The sequence below is a fragment of the Acomys russatus genome, chromosome 6, assembly GCF_903995435.1.
Source record: "Acomys russatus chromosome 6, mAcoRus1.1, whole genome shotgun sequence".
Lineage (NCBI taxonomy): Eukaryota > Metazoa > Chordata > Mammalia > Rodentia > Muridae > Acomys > Acomys russatus.
Window position 1 is genome coordinate 47,272,472 of NC_067142.1, and position 21,081 is coordinate 47,293,552.

Below are 21,081 nucleotides of genomic sequence, written 5' to 3' on the forward strand. Positions count from 1 at the left end.
TTTTTTTTCTGGGAGTCCTTTTCTCCTCATGGAAGGGAAACACTGTGAAGGCAGAGACCTGCATTTTCGCATCACCCAGAACAAATCAAGTGCTTGGTAAACTCATCTTGACATAAAGAAGGAATGAGTACTGATGCCTTGGCTCAAGTCCAGTCACCACTAACAGCAGAAACAAAACGTGTTGTATAAGGAACTCTACCTTGAATACGGAAGAACCTGAATTTAAAGGCTGATGGAATCTTAATTCTGTTGGTACAGGGAGGGCTGAAGCTATACGTTGAGTTTGCATTCAACTGTAATATCTTCACCAATGCATCCAACCTTCCTACAGTCAGAAGTTTAGATGCACGAATACTGGCATAACTACAAGCTTGAAGCATTTCTGCTTTGAATTACTGATTTTGATTTAATAGTTGAGCTAAGTACACTTTCCTTATAGATATTAAGAGGAAAAAGACATGGATTCACATATTTGGTAAGATAAGAGCTCATTATTATTTTTGAGAATTTTAAAATGTTGTTTTTCTTTTTACTTATATGTCAACAAATAAAGTGTTTCTTTGCATCCCATCGTATAAGTTGGAAAACCACATGATAGTCAGATATCAAAATGAAATTCTTTAATCTATTACCACAGTGGCAGGAAATATCAGAAAACGTTTAAAACAAAAGTAATAATTTTGTTTTTGTTTTTCCTTGTTCCCAGTCTTAACCTGTTCCAAGTTTACTAGCAGAAAACTCCGAGTAAATCATCACATTTTCTTTGTGCCTCAGTTTATCCATAAAATAGGAAAAGCTGCCTTTGTCTGGCATAGAGTTTTTGACAAAACACCCTCACACAGTTTAGTACAATGCTCAGCAACTGCACTGGTTGCCATTCCTTGAGAGAAATGAAAGCATGCTGCCTAGGACTTGTATCTTAATGATCAGAGAGCAACATTATTCTAAACAGCTCCAAACTGGAAATGACCCAAGGGTCCATACAATGTCACTAAGCCATAAAAGAGAGCAAAATGCTGGTATATGCAACAGCAATATTTCACACATGCACACACACGTCAGTACATACACATGCTGTTTGGCAATCAAAATAAATATTTTTTGTTTTATTTTGATCTTAAATTTGATCACTTTACATGCTGATTGTAGCCCCTACCCGCGTCACCTCCAAGTCCCACCCTTCCTCCTTCATCCATCCTCCCTCTCCCCTAGTCCACAGAAAGGGGGAGTCCTCCTTTCCATCATCATAATTTCTGTTTTAAAACTTATTTAATGAACATTTTAAACTCTTTAGCATAATGACCTTTCTTTATCACTCAGTACAATGTTAGATATCCTAATCCAAGTACTGAATAAATAAAGACTCCATATATCACTGTAATGGGTGATCAAGAATTTTAATTACAGGATCTACACATTATATATTATGTAATGTAAGCTACAATATCTAAATATAAGAATAAACTGATGTTTCACACATTTCTGCTATTAATAGATTAATTTATAGAAATGATGCTGGCTTGAACATTTGTTATGTGCATATTGTTATATGCTGGGAGCAGTATACAGACAGAACTAATTGAGCCTTTACAGAGGAATTTGCAATAACCTGTTTAATTGATAAATAAGGCAACCACGTTTAAAAACAGACCATTAGACCCTAAGGGTAATAGGAAAACTCCATTATTTAAAAGTCTATAAAGTGTTTTACTTCATAAATAATCTGATAAGGAAATTTTAATAGCTTAGTTTCTTGATTACACATATACTATTTTTAAAAAGTACATAGTAACAAGAAACAAATAGGCAATTTGAACAATAGATTTATATTTAGTCCAATGACTTGCATATAGAGAACACTAAATATTGTAGACAATGTAATAAATACCATTTCACTTAAATTGTGTTTGTTTTAATCTCTTATGCTTAAAATTTCACACTATATAAAAATATATTTCAGACTGAATAAAATGTATCTATGCAAACATTTATGTCATGTACATAAACAAGTAATAAGATGATCATGAGAATCAAGTTGCCATGGCTGTTGTACTGGAAGTTCACTTTGACATATGCATTATATAGGAAACACTTAGGAAACGGCCATAATATTACTTGACATGTGAATATAAATTAAACTCAATGTCAAGTCTCTGAAGTAGTAACCAGACTATGTTATGACTTACTTAACCGACTTATATATCTTCTAAATGTAACAGGAGAGCATGACCACAGGTGACTTATAAGTCTAGGTAACCCTATCAGTCGCTGTACTACTTTGGAAGTGTTTTTGTTAACTTACCAGTACAGGGTCTTCCAACTCCTTGGGGACCGATAACCCCTGGGGCATGCACACCGGTAGCTGCCTCTTGTGTTTTCACAAATTTGGTTATATCTGCACTGATGGGTCCCATCTTTGCACTCATCGATGTCTACAGACACAGAGGCAATAAAAAGCAACATTTCTTCTTCAAACCTGGTTGGAATACTTAGAAATCACATTCTGTTGATTGCCAAGGTTTGTGTTTCTCATTACATCACTGGGATTATATTAAATTAGGACTGAAGATTTGGAGTCAGTAAACCTGAGCTTGAATCTCAGCACTGCCACTGTTAACTGGTCCTCCCCACCCCCTTCTTTGCTACTGTGGAAAGAGTTTTGTTCTCATCTTTGCTTGTGGTTTTGTTGCTTCTCTATAATTCTCTACACCTCCTTTGGGAACCTCATTTGTCCTTAGAGGTCAGTGTATAGGCAGATTTGGAGCCATAGAGCCACACTGTCTCTGATCCCCAGGTCCACGGTTGCAGCTGCCAGCTGGACACCTCCACTTCCTCTTCTGACCTTAACCGCAAAGCTAGCACGTGCGCCTCTTATACGCTCTTATTTTTATTTTTTATAGCAACAGCATTCCTTTGAAGCCACCCTGGCTGCTGATATCAGAGACATCTTTAAATTAATTTTTGCAGTTGGGAAGTTCTGTAACCTTCAGCAGAGACCGTAAATCTTTTTTTTCTTTTTCTTTCTTATTTTTATTAATTTATTCTGATTACAACTCAATTGCCATCCCATCACTTGTATCCTCCCATTCCTCCCTCCCTCCCTCCTGCTTTCACTCTATATGGTCATAGGCTATCAAGTCTCATCTTGGTAGGCTGCTTATTCTTTCTTTGAGTGCCATCAGGCCTCCCCACCAAGGGGAGGTGGTCAAATATGGAGCACCAGAGTTCATGTCAGAGTCAGTCCCTGCTCTCCACATAACTGTGGAGAATGTCCGGTCCATTGGGTAAATCAGAGTAGGAGTTCGATGGTTACTCCTTGTATTGTCCTTGGTTAGTGCAATAGTTTGAGCAGACCCCCCTGGGCCCTGATGCAACCATCACGATGTTCTTCTTGTAGGTTTCTAGGACCCTCTGGGTCCTTCTATTTCCCCATCTTCTATATTTCTCTTACCTAGAGTCTCAGGAGGATGTCCTCACATCTGTCCCAATCTCCTGGTAAGTGAAGGCTTTCGTGGGACATAGAGGCCGTAAATCTTTACACTTAACATTCTCACCAGGCTAGACTTGTGCTGCCACTTATTATTCTGACATCTCAGTTCATGCCATTGCTAATTATCTTAGACCTAATTACAGGGCCCTTAAAACAAATACAGCTGCATGCTACTGTATGTGATGCTTGGAGGTGGTTGCTACTCCACTTAAGGAAAATAGTTACCTATGTGCATAGCGTTAGAGCTAAAAAGTCTTCGAGAAGCGATAGTCCAATATACCTGTCTCCAGAAGTTCTTAGGTATTCAAAGCCTTCATGTACCTCAGTTATCAACCAGTGGTCAGTGTTTTGGGTCTAGCGATTTCTTCTGAGTACAGGGCTTTCTTGCCTACTCCATCCTACTGTCAACACAGTTATCAGCCCAGTACAGCCACATTTAAATATGATCATCTCCACGGTGTTTTTGATAGTCATGCTTCTTATATAGGGTCACTCTCGTAGGCACTGTTCAATGTTCTTTACACATTTTTTTAAATAATTTATTTAATTTTATTTTTATCTGCATTGGCGTGAGGGTGTCAGAGCCATTGGAACTGGAGTTACAGACAGTTGTGAGCTGCCATGTGGTTGCTGAGAATTGAACCCGGGTCATTTGGAAGAGCAGACAGTGCTCTTAACCACTGAGCCATCTCTCCAGCCCTCTTTACACAGTTTTTAAATTGAAAAATAAAGTGATTAATATTACATCTCATTTGCTATCCCATCCCTTGCATCCTCCCACTCCTCCCTCCCTCTGGCTTTCACCCGTTCCCTTTCCCTATGACTGTGACTGAGGGGGACCTCCTCCCCCTGAGTGCACTGTTCAATATTATTTGTTCTTTTTATGGGGTTTCACTTTATCTTGCATTGTAGAGTTTCCACCTACTTTTTGCCTGGCGAGTAAACCAAACTGACTCTTTGTTTTCATTTATTATTACATTTCCTCATTGTGTGTGTGGAGGCCGCTCACATACCACCATACATGTGAAGTCGAAGGACAACTTCTGAGAGTCGGACCTCGCTTTCCACATTGTGGGTCCCATGGGCTGCGCTCAGGTGCTTGGGCTTGACTACAGAGCTCTTTACTTGCTGATCCATCTTACTCACCTGCTTTGTTTTTTTTAAAATCAATTTCTGCCGTTTCTAGCTCTACCAACTCATGTAGGCTGGTACGGAATAGATATGCAAAGAAAAACTTAGAAGAAACATAACTTATTTTATAGTCTAAGCTGAAACAGAATAAACTACAAAGAGTAAACTTGAGGTAAATAGAATTTATATTTATTTTTTTTCTCCTTGACAGTATTTAAAGTAGTTCTAGAGTAATTATATATTTTTAATAAATAATCTACAAATACGTCCTGACCTTGCTGTGATTTCTAAGCCAATGTATTAAATTTCAAGTTAGAAATGACATGAGTTAATATTAATTTGTGTGGATATTAAACTTTGAAAAAATGTATGATAGATGGGAGCTCAAATGGACATGATCCATTTGGGATTGTCCTTGTACACCATGAGGTTGGGTCAGAGGAACTGATGGAGAAGTCTCTTCTTGTTAACTAAGTTTACCTCATCATTGTATTCTAAATAAATCCATTGCTTAACTTGTTGGTGCTAAAGCGTTCTCTGCCTGGGAAAGAGGCTGGCACTCACCAACACAGGTCCCGTTTTCAGCCTTGGTCATTCCATTTGGACAAAGGTCGATGCACTTATAGCCGCCACGGGTGTTCTTACAGTGCTGGTCTGGTCTGCACACGTTCTGTCTACATTCGTTCACATCTTGATAAAAAACAAATGTAATACAAACTAAAGGATTGATTCCATTTCTCTAGAGAAAAGACTCCTTTGGATTTTAAGGTGATTATAAATCAGTATGCATGTATATCACACAATTGCTGCATATGGTAAAAGTGTTTAAGTCTAACAAGGTGTGCTAGCTCACTTTGCTTTAAACCAGAATGACAAAGTATTGCTACATAGAGCTCGACAGTATGCTTGCTACTGTCATTAAAAATGAATTGATATCTATATATATGCACACATATATGATATAAACAATGTACATATATGTGTGTGCATATATAAACTTAATGTGCATACATACATGCATATATACATATATATGTTTATACATAAATTTAATGTGTGTACATATATGTATTATATATAAACTTAGTGTGTATACACACAAATCTATGTATATACATGTATATACACACACATACATGTTGTAAGACCCTAATGGACTTATCATTCAAGTGTAGCATGAAAGGAATCCATAAACTATCATTTGATTCTGTTTTTGTACAGATTACAAGCATGGGCATGGCTGATGGTCTATACTTGAATAAGTCCCAGGACACAGCATGTGCATTTAGACAATTCAACACTGAAAAATTAGAGGGGTCTGGAAAGATGGCACAGTGGGTAAGAATTCTTGCTGGGCAAGCATAAGGATTGAGGTTTGAATTTCCAGACTCCATGTAAAATCCTGCTATGGCTGCATGTGTACCTATAACCTCAGCACTCTGGGGAGGTGGAGACAGGAGGATTGCTGTGGTTTGCTGGATCCCTAGCCTAGCTGAAAAAACAGTGAGATCCAGGTTCAGTGAGAGAGTCTGTCTAAAAGGTATAGGGGGAGAGAGAGCTATAGACCAGTTCAGTCATGTGATGTCCTCCTCTGGACTCTGCACATGTGCATACAAATGTGTACATGCACACGCGCGCACACACACACACACACACACACACACACACACACACACACACACACAAACACACAGAGTTACCCCGATATCATCACTGCGCATTCAAAGCAAGTATGTTACCGATGCATTTTCTGCCTTTGAGTTGATAGCCAGCTTCACATCCACAATGGAAACTTCCAATGACATTGAAACACCGCTGGTGACAGGGGCTGGATTCCTGACATTCATTAATATCTGTTAAATGAAAGCAAGCTTTCAGTATATGTTGTTATAACAAGTTAATTCATTCCAAATGTTTAATCATTTACCGATCCCAATGATGATCATATTTAAATTGAAACTAACCTCCCTCACGGATTTGGTCTAGTCGCTTCAGCCACACAATTAATAAAATTAGCTGCTGGCAAGGGATTCTTTCTCCAATACTTTTAAACATAGATATTTGCTTATGGTTCAGAACTCTGTTGGCCAAATTCTGGCCTGTTTTAAGTATTTTACCATGTGGCCCCCATCCCTGTTTCTAGGAATTTTTAGCTCTGGAATTTTGTTTAAAGCCTGGAATGAAGATAGAGGAAAACAAAACAAAACAAAACAAAGCTGAATGCCTTTTGCAAGTGGCCTCATTTCTCTGTCCTTGCTGCTCCTCTCCTGACCGGCTCTGTGAAGCTGTGTCTGACTTAACTTCAGCAGCTCTCAGCTCCTTGTCTCCAGTCACTGCCAAACTCGTCCCAATATTACCTGGCTTGCAGTAGACAGAGGAGGAGGACACAAAGTCTCTGCTCTTGTTAACACTTTTTACCTTCTCAGTCCCAGAGGAAGAGAGAGACCCCTTCTCATAAGAAAAATCTTTCCGAGCCTTGTACCTCTGAAGCCTGCCTTCTCTTTCGTCATCAGCATGAGGATTGTAGGGCACCAGTGGTTCTCCTCGTGTGGGGCATTGACGTCCTGTCTTTCTCTTTACCCCTGGGCATAATGAAGCCTCTTCTATGGTCATGCAATCCCTCTCCTAGGTCATATATACCTCAAGCTCCTGCCTCTTCTCTGTTGTTCAAGCTACATCCTTCAAAAGGGCAGTTGTTATATTCAGGCTCGTTATTCTAAAAATTGAGACTGTCAATATTTCTTATTTTGTACCTATTTCTTTTTGAGAGCTTCTAATCTAGCCCTTGAAAGGCACAAGTTATTCAAGTTATGCATGGTTTTATATGGCTTGGTTTGCTCATTCTGCATGATGGCTCGTGGTTAAAAGGAATCACCTCCCTTTCTCTCCCTACTATTTAATTTGGGATCTACTCTTTTCGCCCCTGTGAAAAATCCTGACCCCAGCTTCATTAGTAATTGTCAAAACTTTGAAGCAGCCATGGTGGTTTTTAGTAGGTGAAAAAAATAAAGTGTGAAGCATGCATACAGTGGTTTGTTACTTGGCCCTAGAAGAAATGTACTGTGAAGCCAAATAAAGCAATGGAGGAGACTAATCACTAAGCAAAGGAAGAAAAACCTTTCTCAAAGACTGTACGCTGAAGGATTCCAGCAATATAACTTCTAGACAAGGAAAAGCTATGGAGACAGTAAATAAAGTAGGGCTGGAGAGGCAGAGGTGGACTCGTGGGGATCAGAGGATTCTTAGGATCATGAAACTACTTTACCCATATGAAGGTGTGAAAACGCATAGAATGTTCAACCCTGAGATTGACTGAGTGCGAGTTCGAAATATGGAGTCTGAGTGGCAGTGTACAATGCGGTTCATCAAACATAACACATGCGGCACAGTGCAGTGGGATGCTGGTAGTGTGGGCGTGTAGGGATGCTGGTAGTGTGGGCGTGTAGGGATGCTGGTAGTGTGGGCGTGTAGGGATGCTGGTAGTGTGGGCGTGTAGGGATGCTGGTAGTGTGGGCGTGTAGGGATGATGGTAGTGTGGGGCGGGTTAGGGATGCTGGTAGTGTGGGCGTGTAGGGATGCTGCTAGTGCGGGCGCGTAGGGATGCTGGTAGTGTGGGCGTGTAGTGATGCTGTAGTGTGGGCGTGTAGGCGGCTGGTAGTGGGGGGCGGTAGTGCGGGCGTTGTAGGGATGCTGGTAGTGTGGGCGTGTAGGAATGCTGGTAGTGTGGGCGTGTAGGGATGCTGGTAGTGTGGGCGTGTAGGGATGCTGGCAGTGTGGGCGTGTAGGGATGCTGGCAGTGTGGGCGTGTAGGGATGCTGGTAGTGTGGGCGTGTAGGGATGCTGGTAGTGTGGGCGTGTAGGGATGCTGGTAGTGTGGGCGTGTAGGGATGCTGGTAGTGTGGGCGTGTAGGGATGCTGGTAGTGTGGGCGTGTAGGGATGCTGGTAGTGTGGGCGTGTAGGGATGCTGGTAGTGTGGGCGTGTAGGGATGCTGGTAGTGTGGGCGTGTAGGGATGCTGGTAGTGCGGGCGTGTAGGGATGCTGGTAGTGCGGGCGTGTAGGGATGCTGGTAGTGTGGGCGTGTAGGGATGCTGGTAGTGTGGGCGTGTAGGGATGCTGCTAGTGTGGGCGTGTAGGGATGCTGGTAGTGTGGGCGTGTAGTGATGCTGGTAGTGTGGGCGTGTAGGGATGCTGGTAGTGTGGGCGTGTAGTGATGCTGGTAGTGTGGGCGTGTAGGGATGCTGCTAGTGCGGGCGTGTAGGGATGCTGGTAGTGTGGGTGTGTAGGGATGCTGTAGTGTGGGCGTGTAGGGATGCTGGTAGTGTGTGGGCGTGTAGGGGATTGCTAGTGCGGGCGTGTAGGATGCTGGTAGTGGGGCGTGTAGGGATGCTGGTAGTACAGGCGTGTAGGGATGCTGGTAGTGCGGGCGTGTAGGGATGCTGGTAGTGCGGGGCGTGTAGGGATGCTGGTAGTGGGCCGTGTAGGGATGCGGTGTAGGCGGCGTGTAGGCTGGAGCTTGTGGGGTGTAGGGATGCTGCTAGTGTGGGGCGTGTAGGGATGCTGGTAGTGTGGGCGTGTAGGGAGGCTGGTAGTGGGGAGTGTAGGGATGCTGCTAGTGTGGGGTGTAGGGAGGCTGGTAGTGTGGAGGTAGGGATGCTGCTAGTGTGGGCGTGTAGGGATGCTGCTAGTGTGGGCGTGTAGGGATGCTGCTAGTGTGGGCGTGTAGGGATGCTGGTAGTGCGGGCGTGTAGGGATGCTGGTAGTGCGGGCGTGTAGGGATGCTGGTAGTGCGGGCGTGTAGGGATGCTGGTAGTGCGGGCGTGTAGGGATGCTGCTAGTGTGGGCGTGTAGGGATGCTGGTAGTGTGGGCGTGTAGGGATGCTGGTAGTGTGGGCGTGTAGGGATGCTGGTAGTGTGGGCGTGTAGGGAGGCTGGTAGTGTGGGCGTGTAGGGAGGCTGGTAGTGTGTGGGGTGTAGGGAGGGCTGGTAGTGTGGGCGTGTAGGGAGGCTGGTAGTGTGGGCGTGTACGGAGGCTGCTAGTGCGGGCGTGTAGGGATGCTGGTAGTGTGGGCGTGTAGGGATGCTGGTAGTGTGGGCGTGTAGGGATGCTGGTAGTGTGGGCGTGTAGGGATGCTGGTAGTGTGGGCGTGTAGGGATGCTGGTAGTACAGGCGTGTAGGGATGCTGGTAGTGTGGGCGTGTAGGGAGGCTGGTAGTGTGGGAGTGTAGGGATGCTGCTAGTGTGGGCGTGTAGGGATGCTGGTAGTGTGGGCGTGTAGGGATGCTGGTAGTGTGGGGGTAGGGATGTGGTAGGGCGTGTAGGGATGCTGGTAGGGGGCGTGTGGGATGCTGGTAGTGGGCGCGTGTAGGGGGAGCTGGTAGTGTGGGCGTGTAGGGATGCTGGTAGTGCGGGCGTGTAGGGATGCTGGTAGTGCGGGCGTGTAGGGATGCTGGTAGTGGGCGTGTAGGGATGCTGGTGTGGCGTGTAGGGATGCTGGTAGTGTGGGCGTGTAGGGATGCTGGTAGTACAGGCGTGTAGGGATGCTGGTAGTGTGGGTGTGTAGGGATGCTGGTAGTGGGCGTAGGGATGCTGGTAGTGCGGGCGTGTAGGGATGCTGGTAGTGCGGGCGTGTAGGGATGCTGGTAGTGTGGGCGTGTAGGGATGCTGGTAGTGTGGGCGTGTAGGGATGCTGCTAGTGTGGGCGTGTAGGGATGCTGCTAGTGTGGGCGTGTAGGGATGCTGCTAGTGTGGGCGTGTAGGGATGCTGGTAGTGTGGGCGTGTAGGGATGCTGGTAGTGTGGGCGTGTAGGGATGCTGCTAGTGCGGGCGTGTAGGGATGCTGGTAGTGCGGGCGTGTAGGGATGCTGGTAGTGCGGGCGTGTAGGGATGCTGCTAGTGTGGGCGTGTAGGGATGCTGGTAGTGTGGGCGTGTAGGGAGGCTGGTAGTGTGGGCGTGTAGGGAGGCTGGTAGTGTGGGCGTGTAGGGATGCTGGTAGTGTGGGCGTGTAGGGATGCTGCTAGTGTGGGCGTGTAGGGATGCTGCTAGTGTGGGCGTGTAGGGATGCTGGTAGTGTGGGCGTGTAGGGATGCTGGTAGTGCGGGCGTGTAGGGATGCTGGTAGTGCGGGCGTGTAGGGATGCTGGTAGTGCGGGCGTGTAGGGATGCTGCTAGTGGGCGGTGTAGGGATGCTGGTAGTGTGGGCGTGTAGGGATGCTGCTAGTGTGGGCGTGTAGGGATGCTGGTAGTGTGGGCGTGTAGGGAGGCTGGTAGTGGGGCGGTGTAGGGAGGCTGGTAGTGTGGGCGTGTAGGGAGGCTGGTAGTGTGGGCGTGTAGGGAGGCTGGTAGTGTGGGCGTGTACGGATGCTGCTAGTGCGGGCGTGTAGGGATGCTGGTAGTGTGGGCGTGTAGGGATGCTGGTAGTGTGGGCGTGTAGGGATGCTGGTAGTGTGGGCGTGTAGGGATGCTGGTAGTGTGGGCGTGTAGGGATGCTGGTAGTACAGGCGTGTAGGGATGCTGGTAGTGTGGGCGTGTAGGGATGCTGGTAGTACAGGCGTGTGGGTAAGTGAAGAGGGAATCAGAAACTTGTAAAACTCGACTTTCTGTTGATTAAAACAAGATTCACTTTAATTTTCACTCATGTTTATGAGTGCACGGCTGCATGTGGGGGTACATGCATGTGAGTGCTCAAGGAGACCAGAACCATCAGATGCCCCTGCAGCTGGAGTTTCAGGAGTTGTGAACTGCTGTACATTGGGGCTGGGACCCAAAGTCAGATTCTCTGAAAGAGCTGTAGGTGCTCCCAACAGCTGAACCATCTCTCCAGTCTTTTGGCTAAGTTTTTATTTAAACTTCACACTGATTTAAAAACAAAATGTCTATTAAAATAATATAAGAGCATCACAGTCTGCATTGAGTCTTGGGTGTTGTGGAATGGAGACTATTAGATTGTGTTGTATACTCTGCTCTCCCAAATGGTAAGAAGCAAATGCTATTCAAAACTACTGTGCTACAGATACTATCAACAGCTACGAAGCATCAGATTTCCAAAAGAACCTGCCAGTCAACTTCACTTACAAAGCATGTACACCGTGACTGTCCATGTTTAACTTCTGAAATAGCAGAGTCCCACTAGCCTTATAGGTCCTGGTTCTTTCTCTTTCATCTGTTATCTGTTTCCTTAAAAGTTTCAAAGATTCAAAAAGAGACTCCACCCAGCAGGAGACCAGGACAGATACTGGGACTCACAGCTGAATGCTGGGCAAAACACTGCAAATTGTAGGGGGATGGAAGGACAGGGGATGGGGTGGGGGCATGGAGGATGGAGTGTGTTGTCAGGAGCTCCACAAGGAGACTATCAAGGCTGGTGGATCTGGACTCAGGGAGCCTTGCACAAACTGATGCACCAACCAAGGACACTGCAAGCAGAGAACCTAGACCCCCTCTAGCCAATGGACAGCTCATTCTCCATGTGGGGAAGGGTCGGGGTGGGAGCAGGGGATTGCCTCTGACAGGAACTCTGGTGCCTCGATTTGATCACTGCCCCTTGGCTGAGAGGCCCTGTGGGAACACAGAGGAAAGGGGTGCAGGCAATCCAGATGAGACTTGATAGTGAGGAAGACTCCACCTGTCAGAGGTCTAGGGTAGGGGAATAGGGCAGAAGAGCGAGTGAGGGTGGGAACAGGAAGACAAGAGCTAGGGGATTACAGTTGGGATGCAATGTGAATAAATTATAATTACAAGGAAAGAAAGAAAATGCAAAGTCTAACTCTTGGGGTTAGAAGGATCGCTCAGTGGATAAAGGGCTTGTAATAATCACGAGGACTACAGTTTGAATCCTCAGTGCTTACATAAAAGCTGGATAGGTGTGGGTGGGTGTGGTGTGGTGTGGGTGGGTGTGGTGTGGTGTGATGTGTGTGTGTGTTGTGTGCTGGGTGTATGTGGTGTGGTGTGGTGTGTGTGTGTGTGGGTGTTGTGTTGTGGGGGGTAGAGACAGGATCCTTAGGGATAGCCAGCTAGATATATCAACTAAATTAGTGAGCTCAAATTCTTTGAAAGACCTTGCCTCAGTAAAAAAACAAAACAAAACAGTGTTAAGCAATTGAGAAAGACACCCAAGGTCAACCACTAGGTTTCACACGCATGTATGCACATGTGCACAACCACATTATATACCCAAACACATATGAGCACACAAATCCATATTTTTGCATAACACACAAACACATGCACACACATGTACACACATGTGCACAGACGTGCACGCGTGCACACACACACACACACACACACACACACACACACACACACACATCATACCTTGACAGCTAAGCCCGTCAGAGGTTCTCCGGAAGCCTGCTCCACAATGGACCACACAGCGATAGGACCCGATGGTATTGTCACAGTCCTGACCAGCATGACAGATATGTCCACCCAAAGCACACTCATCGATGTCTACAACAGAAGAGCCATAGAACTGAGGGGAGTTGGAAACACAGCTAACTTAAGAACTTGCTGTGACACAGGGGTTAGAAACCAGACGATATTTGAAAATACCAAAGAGTAAGAAAGACTGAATTTTTTGTTCGAGTCATTTAAAGTGAGTTAGAAAGTTCACAGCAGCATGATGCGATGTAATTCATAAGCCAATCATGGTATTAGAGTACTTATAAATCAGGAGACCTTCAGTGAGCTATCCCAGACACCCCTAGTTTCTGAGTGCCCCTTTAAAGGTGATGGCTGGCCAATACTCTTTTTCTGTCTCAACACAGTGAGGACTTTCCTGTTTGTTGCAAAGCTGTGAGCAGAGCATTCTGAAAGAAGACTGGCCTACCATGTTTTTCTTAGTAAGGTTCTCTTGGTCATTGGATTTAGCTTTGTTACTACCTTGGCAGGTTCTTCCATCCGCTGCTATGGTGAGGCCTTTGGGACAGGAGCAGTAATAGGCTCCTATGGCATTGTGGCAGGTGTGGGAGCAGGGGTTCCCTGCTGCGCACTCATCTTCATCTGGGAGAAGAAGCAAAATGGCCGGTCAGTGTGCAAACCTCCTGATCCCTCCTTAGGTGCTGTTAAAGTCTATGAAAATAACCACTTCTAGATGCCTAGGAGTTGGATCAAATATAACATAAGAATATCCTAAGTGACACAGAGTGGAATTACTATGGGGAAATTAACTTGAAATCTCAAGGTTATTGTTGATGGTGAATACATGTTTAGATTTTGTTTTAAAACAGAAACGATAGCTAAAATACATCAATATTTTCTGTGCTCTGAATGCAGTTGCAACTTGTTCTCCAAAGACAGAATTTTTAAGAGGCTGTTCTCTTCTTGCATGACAAATCTGGAGAGCAGAGATTAAGGGAATGATCTTAGTCACCAAGGCCATTGCTGCCACAGCTCAGACTTGAGTACAGTCTAAACATTACGCAGGTCAGTGGAAGAGCAGCGCTCCGCGTGCCAACATGAAATCCTAGGCCATTTACTAAGCTGTGGCTTGCTGCGTGGGAGTCTTTTGCAAGAATTCCTGGTGGGACAAAGCTGGACCCATGGTGACTTATGGGTCCACTATCTTGTTCTGTCCCACGATGGAGCAGTTCTGTGGTTAGACAAGTTCATGTTGGATCCCCGACAGCTCACAGCCATAGCGCCAGTGGAGAGAGATGAATTGTCTCTGTTCACTTTATTCGGTACTTGGTCGCACCAGACTGTGGCCAAATTGAAGGCACGTGGGCTTTGTCATCCCACTTAACCTCGAACGTTGTCTGCCATTTGATACAAGGTGGTCTTAAGGAGTTTATTTAACTTCTCTTACCTAGCTATCAAATGGGACATTTGTAGGCAGCTGTGATGATTAAATGCCTAGGCGAATGGTGACAGAAGTCCATTAAGAGATATTTATTAGTCGAGCCAGAGAGATGGATCAGCAGGTAAACGTGCTTGCTGTCAAGCCTGCTGACCTAAGTTTGATCCGTAGTATCAAATGGCAGGGGGAGACAACTACCTCTTATAACATTGGTTTTTTTTTTTTCCCCTTTGTCATGAGCCATGGTCTGCCTACTCTCATACTAAATAAATTAATGTAAAGGAGAAATAACTATTGCTGACATTATAATGAAATAAAAATACTTCATCGATTCCTATACTCACCAGCACAAAAGGGTCCAACAGAGTCTAAGGTGAAGCCAGAGGGGCACTGGTTACTGCGATCTCCTGCCGAAGAGAGGAAATCACAGTTAATTGGTCTGTTAGAACACTGGCCCTTTTTATCCCAGTACAGCCTTCCCTGAGAAAACATGTCAAAGAAGAAACAATAAAAGTACAGTATTGAGAACAAACAAGAAAGGGGAAACTGTGTTTTTTCAACCAAGAGTTAAAAGAATTAGTCTAGAGACTGTTGGTAAGCTGACACTGGAAACATGCTTTCTGTTTAAGTTAGATACCGCAATAAAAAGGAAACAAAACACGTTATTCTGTTATAGATATAGAGAAACCCAAGATAACTGCGTGTGCCCGCCACAGGTACAGGTGTATACTGCGTGCTAGGCACTGGCACACTTTCATTGAAAGAGGAAGGATACTATGTGCAAGCAACTGAAATCTTTGTCTCAGTGGAAAACCAACATTCTAGTCGAAGTGCCCAGTTTGTTTTTTTTTTCTGGGTCTTCATCACTTGCGATGCGGAGAATCTTGGCCAAATTTCTATGCGCGACTGTTTTCCTGCTCTGAGCAAATGAAGCAAGGACAACGGGCAGGTTGAGCTAGAAGAAACTTGAAGCTGACGTTAGGAATAGGTGCCTGAAAGGATCTTTTCTGAGGCTGTTCACGGGGATAGAGGCATAGGGGCGGGAGTGGGAATAAAGGTGGATGGAACCAAAGCATCCTGGGCACATCCTACCCGATGGCTCCCGTCTGCTCCATTTTATTCAAACTACGTGACATCCTTACTGCTGCCATGATACTTAGATTTCATACGAGGAGTCTGAGAGTAACAATTTATAAGCTGCTGGAGGGCAAAAGCTAGTGTGGGCAGGCTTAATGATGAAAGTCTCATTGACTTTCATGCGCTAATTGGTGTTTACAAGTGATGTCCAGTTGTTCATCTATTGCTGTGTTCTTTAAGCTTAACCAGTGTGTCCGTAGGCTAATGTTGGGGATGAAAAAAGTCATGTCATAGAAACATAACACACTATTATCATTTAGAGGCTTTGCATTTTAAAAATTTAATTGGGAGATATTTTTCATTAGATAGCATTTGGGGAATTTTGCAGGGAGAGACTCCTTGTATGCCACCATGATAAAGAGGACTATTAAAGCTCAGTGCTTGGAGCTGGGTGTGGTGGCACATGCCTGCAATCCTAGGCCCTGAGAGGGCACAGGAGGACGATGGTCTGTTTGAGGTCAGCCCGGCCTATTATAGGGAGCTTCTAGTGGGAATTTTTCTTTTTTTTTGTTTTTTAAAGAAAAGCCCAGTGAGTGGAGAAGGCTTCTACAATTCTGCAATGAGCAGAAAAGTCTTGACTGTTTGTTCCTTCCTCTGAAAGACTTTGATGTAAGGAGGAGGCTGCAATTATAGACGTTTTCAATGTATGTACTTCATTGTAAACATTTTCATGATTTAAATATGTAACAGATTTTTCCAGATTGCTCATTTTACTTACAAGATAACAAAGAATTACAGTAGGATTTTAGAGGTAAGTTTAGGCATATGACTAGTTTTCTTTATCCAAAGATTCACATATTATAAATGATATTTTGTTATTAATCATTTCTTTTATTTATTCTTTTCTTTCCGTGTGTACTGTGCTTTATATATGCATTTGCACACACGAGTGTGTGGGTACACTTGTCTGTGCCTGAGTGTGTGGAATCCAAATGTTGATGCTATGATGCCTTTCATCAACCTCTGCTAGCCACCATATTCTCTCTCTCTTTTTCTTTCTCTCTCTGTGTCTCTCTCTCTGTCTCTCTCTGTCTTTCTGTCTCTGTCTCTGTCTCTCTCTCTCTCTCTGAACCTGAAGCTTGCCATTTTTACTCTATTAGTTGGCCAGGAAGCCTCCCGGACTCTCTTGTGTCTTCTCTGCTGGGGAGGCAGACATGTACCTTTGTGCTGAACATTTAAGTAGGTTCTAGACATCTAAACTCCGGTCCTCATGCTTGTATAGAAAACGCTCTATCCACCGAGATGTTGCCCTAGCCCCGTTGTTATTGAACTTTTTATTTGTGTCTATATGTGTTATGGGTGCCTGTGGGACACAGCGCTCACATGGAGGTCAGAGGACAACTTGGAGAAGTTGGCTCTCCTGTTTCACATTTGGATCTTCAGGTTATCAGGCTTGGTGCCAAGTACCATTACCCACTGGGTCGTCTCATCTGCCGCCCATTCTTTATTTTACAGTAAAAGTAGATTATTTTGAATTGTGGCTGTGATTTTCACTAGGAGATGAAGATAGGAGAAGACAATACAAATTATTTGTTTATGATTATAATACCATATTATAATAATAGAAAATGTGAAAGCCTGAAATGAAATTCCCTATAACTTTATCAGTAGGAACACACTATTTCAGTTTATTGATACATGGCATTTTTCCTTTGGGTCATTTTAATTAATCCACACTTAAAATATTAGGTATGAAAACACTGACTAGTAATTATCAAGCTTTATGAATAAAAAGATCATTTGGAGAACTTATTTAAAATGTAGCTCTGGACTGAAAACACGGTAAAGGTGCTTGCTGGCAAGCTTGAAGACCCGAGTTTGATACTGGGGCTGATGTGGTAGGACGAAAGAACTGATTCCTGCAAGTTATCCCTCTAACCGCTACATGAGTGCTGTGGCACATACACACCACACACACACACACACACACCACACACACACACACACCACACACACACCACACACACACACACACCACCACACACACAACACACCACACCACACACACACACACCAACACCACACACACACCACACAACACACACACACACACACACAGCCACACACACACCACCACAACCCACACACACCACACACACACACACCACACACACACACACACACACACACACACCACACACACCACACACACACCACACACCACACACACACACACACCACACACACACACACACCACACACACACACCACACACACACACACACCACACACACACACACACCACACACACACACACACCACACACACACACACACACACACCACACACACCCACACACCACACACACACACACACACACACCACACACACACACACACACCACACACACCCACACACACACCACACACACACCACACACACACACACACCACACACACACACACACCACACATACACACACACCACACACACACACACACCACACACACACACACACCACACATACACACACACCACACACACACACACACACACCCCCACACACACACACACACACACACACACCACACACACACCACACACACACACCACACACACACACACACACACACCACACACACACACACCACACACACACCACACACATACCACACACACACACACACACACCACACCACACACACACACACACACACACACTGTAGCTATTTTAGGCCGCTATAATAAATGTCAAGGAAAAGAAAATAAACTTGTTTTTAGTAGTATGAATATTTTCATATGATCCCCTCGGCGTAGAAAACACAAGCTTTATCAGTGTGCACTGCCTGTCAGTCATTATTACATCAAAAATGTGCTCCCTTTCATTCTCAAGTAAAGAATACTAGGTGAAACCTTTAGAATAGTCACCTTGGGCTATTTCTGTTATGTTGTTAGGATAGATTTTTTAAAAAATATATTTTATTAATTTATTCACATTACATCTAAATTGTTATCTCATCCCTTGTATCTTCCCATTCATCCCTCCCTTCCATTTTCCTCTTACTCCCCTCCCCTATATATGAGGGGAACCTCTTCTGTTAGGATAGATTTTGAGCATAAAAAGTTAAACAACCAAGAATGCAAGCTCGCCCCCTGGTGGTGATTGAGAAACCGCAGGTAAGCAACTTGCAGTGTATCAATAGAATCATACATGTAAGGGCTGCAATAAAACTTATATGTATTTAAACATGTTTACCTATATTCTAGGACCTAGATTGCTTAGTAATGATCTCAGAAAGGACACAAAGATGTTCACATGGCCTTAGACTCAACATTTAACATTTAAGCCTAACATGTAGAGGTATACATGGCCATTTTGGCAATCATTTTAGTTCCTCCCAGGTACATCCAACCTTTTGATGCTGCAACATGATTCATTCCTCAACAAAGTTTGTGAGCACGAGCTTTGCAATCAACCCATCTCAAGCACTGGGGCTATAGCATAACAACTGAGCGCAATGCATGCATTGTGGGAACTGCTGAGTGAAATGAGTGAGGAATAAGCCATGTTCGTAGTCTGCCACTACTCTTATGTGGCAGAGGAGAGCTGAGTTTAGCTCACATGAAAAGTAAAACGTAATAAACATTCTACCTGCTTAAGGAGATATCTTTACAATGAAAAAGAACTACTCAATTGAGTTACAAAATAAATCACACACACACACACACACACACACACACACACACACACACACACAAAGAAGAAGGAAAGAAAGAATAGAAAGAAAGAAAGAGAAAGAAAAAGAAACCTCAAAGCTCCACAGAATATAGAGCTCCCTGTCTTTGGAGACTGAGAAGGAACACTGGGAACCAGACATTTCAAACAAGCACCCAGCACAGGGGACCACTTGGATCGAGGTGAGGAATTGTTTTTAGACAAAGGATAGCAATTCAGAAACATTGTATTATACAACAATATCCATGAAAAAGAAACAATAGTGTCATAACTATTGTTCTACAGGCTTTGCAAACCACTTTTACCCAGGATGACTAAATGTTCTAATTAGTCCCGGGGAAATTCCAATGCGATACTGCCCCTTTGCTCACAAGCGTCTTGGTGTGGATGATAAATTTTATGGACACATTAATCTAACTAAGCCCCAAGTGGCTGTTAAGATGTATCAGTAAGGGTCTGGGCGTGGTGGCACACGCCTTTAATCCCAGCACTCAGGAGGCAGAGGCTGGTGGATCACTGTGAGTTCGAGGCCAGCCTGGTCTACAAAGTGAGTCCAGGACAGCCAAGGCTAACACAGAGAGACCCTGTCTCAAAAAAACCAACAAAACCAACCAACAAACAAATGTATTAGTATGAATTCTTTTCTTTTCTCATTTTCTCTGTATTCTATCTCTGCTTGATCCATACTAGTTGGGCCATCCCGAGTGACAACATCCATATACTCAATAAAGAGAATAAAACGTTTAAAGAAAGCTCCTTTGAAAATCTGGAAATTTCTAATTAGTTTAAGCTGTGACATAGTTTGCATCATATTTGAAGAATTTTGAATAAACACATTATTCAAAAATGGACTTTATTATCTAAAGAAAAATCATATATATATTCCCCAATAATATGGACTAGAACAACAACCCTGCCAGGTAATATGAAGAGACATCCCAATAAACTAAATGCAACTGAACAAGCTTTGCATAGGTTTACCTACAACAAAAACAAAGACTATAGCCCACGTGGAAACCCCAACTCTAGCATGCTAGGTCTAGCCCTTCATGTTCTCATGTTGAGCGGCTTCAAGGCACCTGTCTTTATCCTTTTAAAAAGAACAAGATGGCAGCACAGCTATTTGGATTTTTCTGTAATCATTACCTTTGGAAATTGAAGCGTGGATTTTAAAACCCAAGGTCTCTTCCAGTTGGTTGTAGTCAGACTCCACAGAAGACGCATGGAGTGTCTCTACTAAGAAAGGCATCTTCCCCCAGGCCTGATCATAGAAAATGGTGTGGTTCCATGTGTAGGGGACACTAATGCCATCGATGGTGAAGAGCCGGGTTGAGTAGGCATAGAGCTGCCCAGGTCCCGTTTGAATGTAGTCCTCTGTGTAATCCTAAGGCAAAGGGTTGGGGGGTGAACGTGGCACCTGGCTTTTTTCATAGTTTGCTATGAGATGTACTGTGAGGAGAAGAAAGAGCCTTAGAGACCAACAGGGGAGTTCCTACTGAGAGCTGTAACTGCACAGCAAAGCTCTGTAAGTAACTATTGGGTTGATCTTTGTCATTACAATCAGCTTGTAATTTATTGTCATTAAGATACTGAGGTTGTCGGTCATGGACACAGCAAGTCATGTGAGGACTGTTTTCATCATTCTGTGAACTCAGCTCACAAAGTTTTTTTTTTTTTTTTTCATTTCTTTCTAGCTAAAAATGTTTTTGAAATTAAAACACAATTACATCGTTTTGCCTTCCATTTTCTTTCTCCCCCTCTTTTTTGAAGGTACACAATAAAAATTACTGTAGGAATCACTATTTTCTTTTTCAGGAGAAAATTTCACAAGTGGCTTCACTCAGCAGGG

At 44.1% G+C, this 21,081-nt stretch overlaps 1 protein-coding gene across 1 annotated transcript in view; it reads right to left on the reverse strand.

Annotated features, from left to right (window-relative positions):
- Positions 1-21,081, reverse strand: part of Hmcn1 (hemicentin 1) — a 424,838-nt gene that overhangs the window by 15,033 nt on the left and 388,724 nt on the right. Inside the window, 8 exon segments of the mRNA XM_051147547.1 lie at positions 2,303-2,327; positions 2,329-2,432; positions 5,186-5,311; positions 6,361-6,474; positions 12,937-13,071; positions 13,504-13,623; positions 14,764-14,826; positions 20,379-20,616. Coding sequence (XP_051003504.1) covers positions 2,303-2,327; positions 2,329-2,432; positions 5,186-5,311; positions 6,361-6,474; positions 12,937-13,071; positions 13,504-13,623; positions 14,764-14,826; positions 20,379-20,616 — 925 coding nt within the window.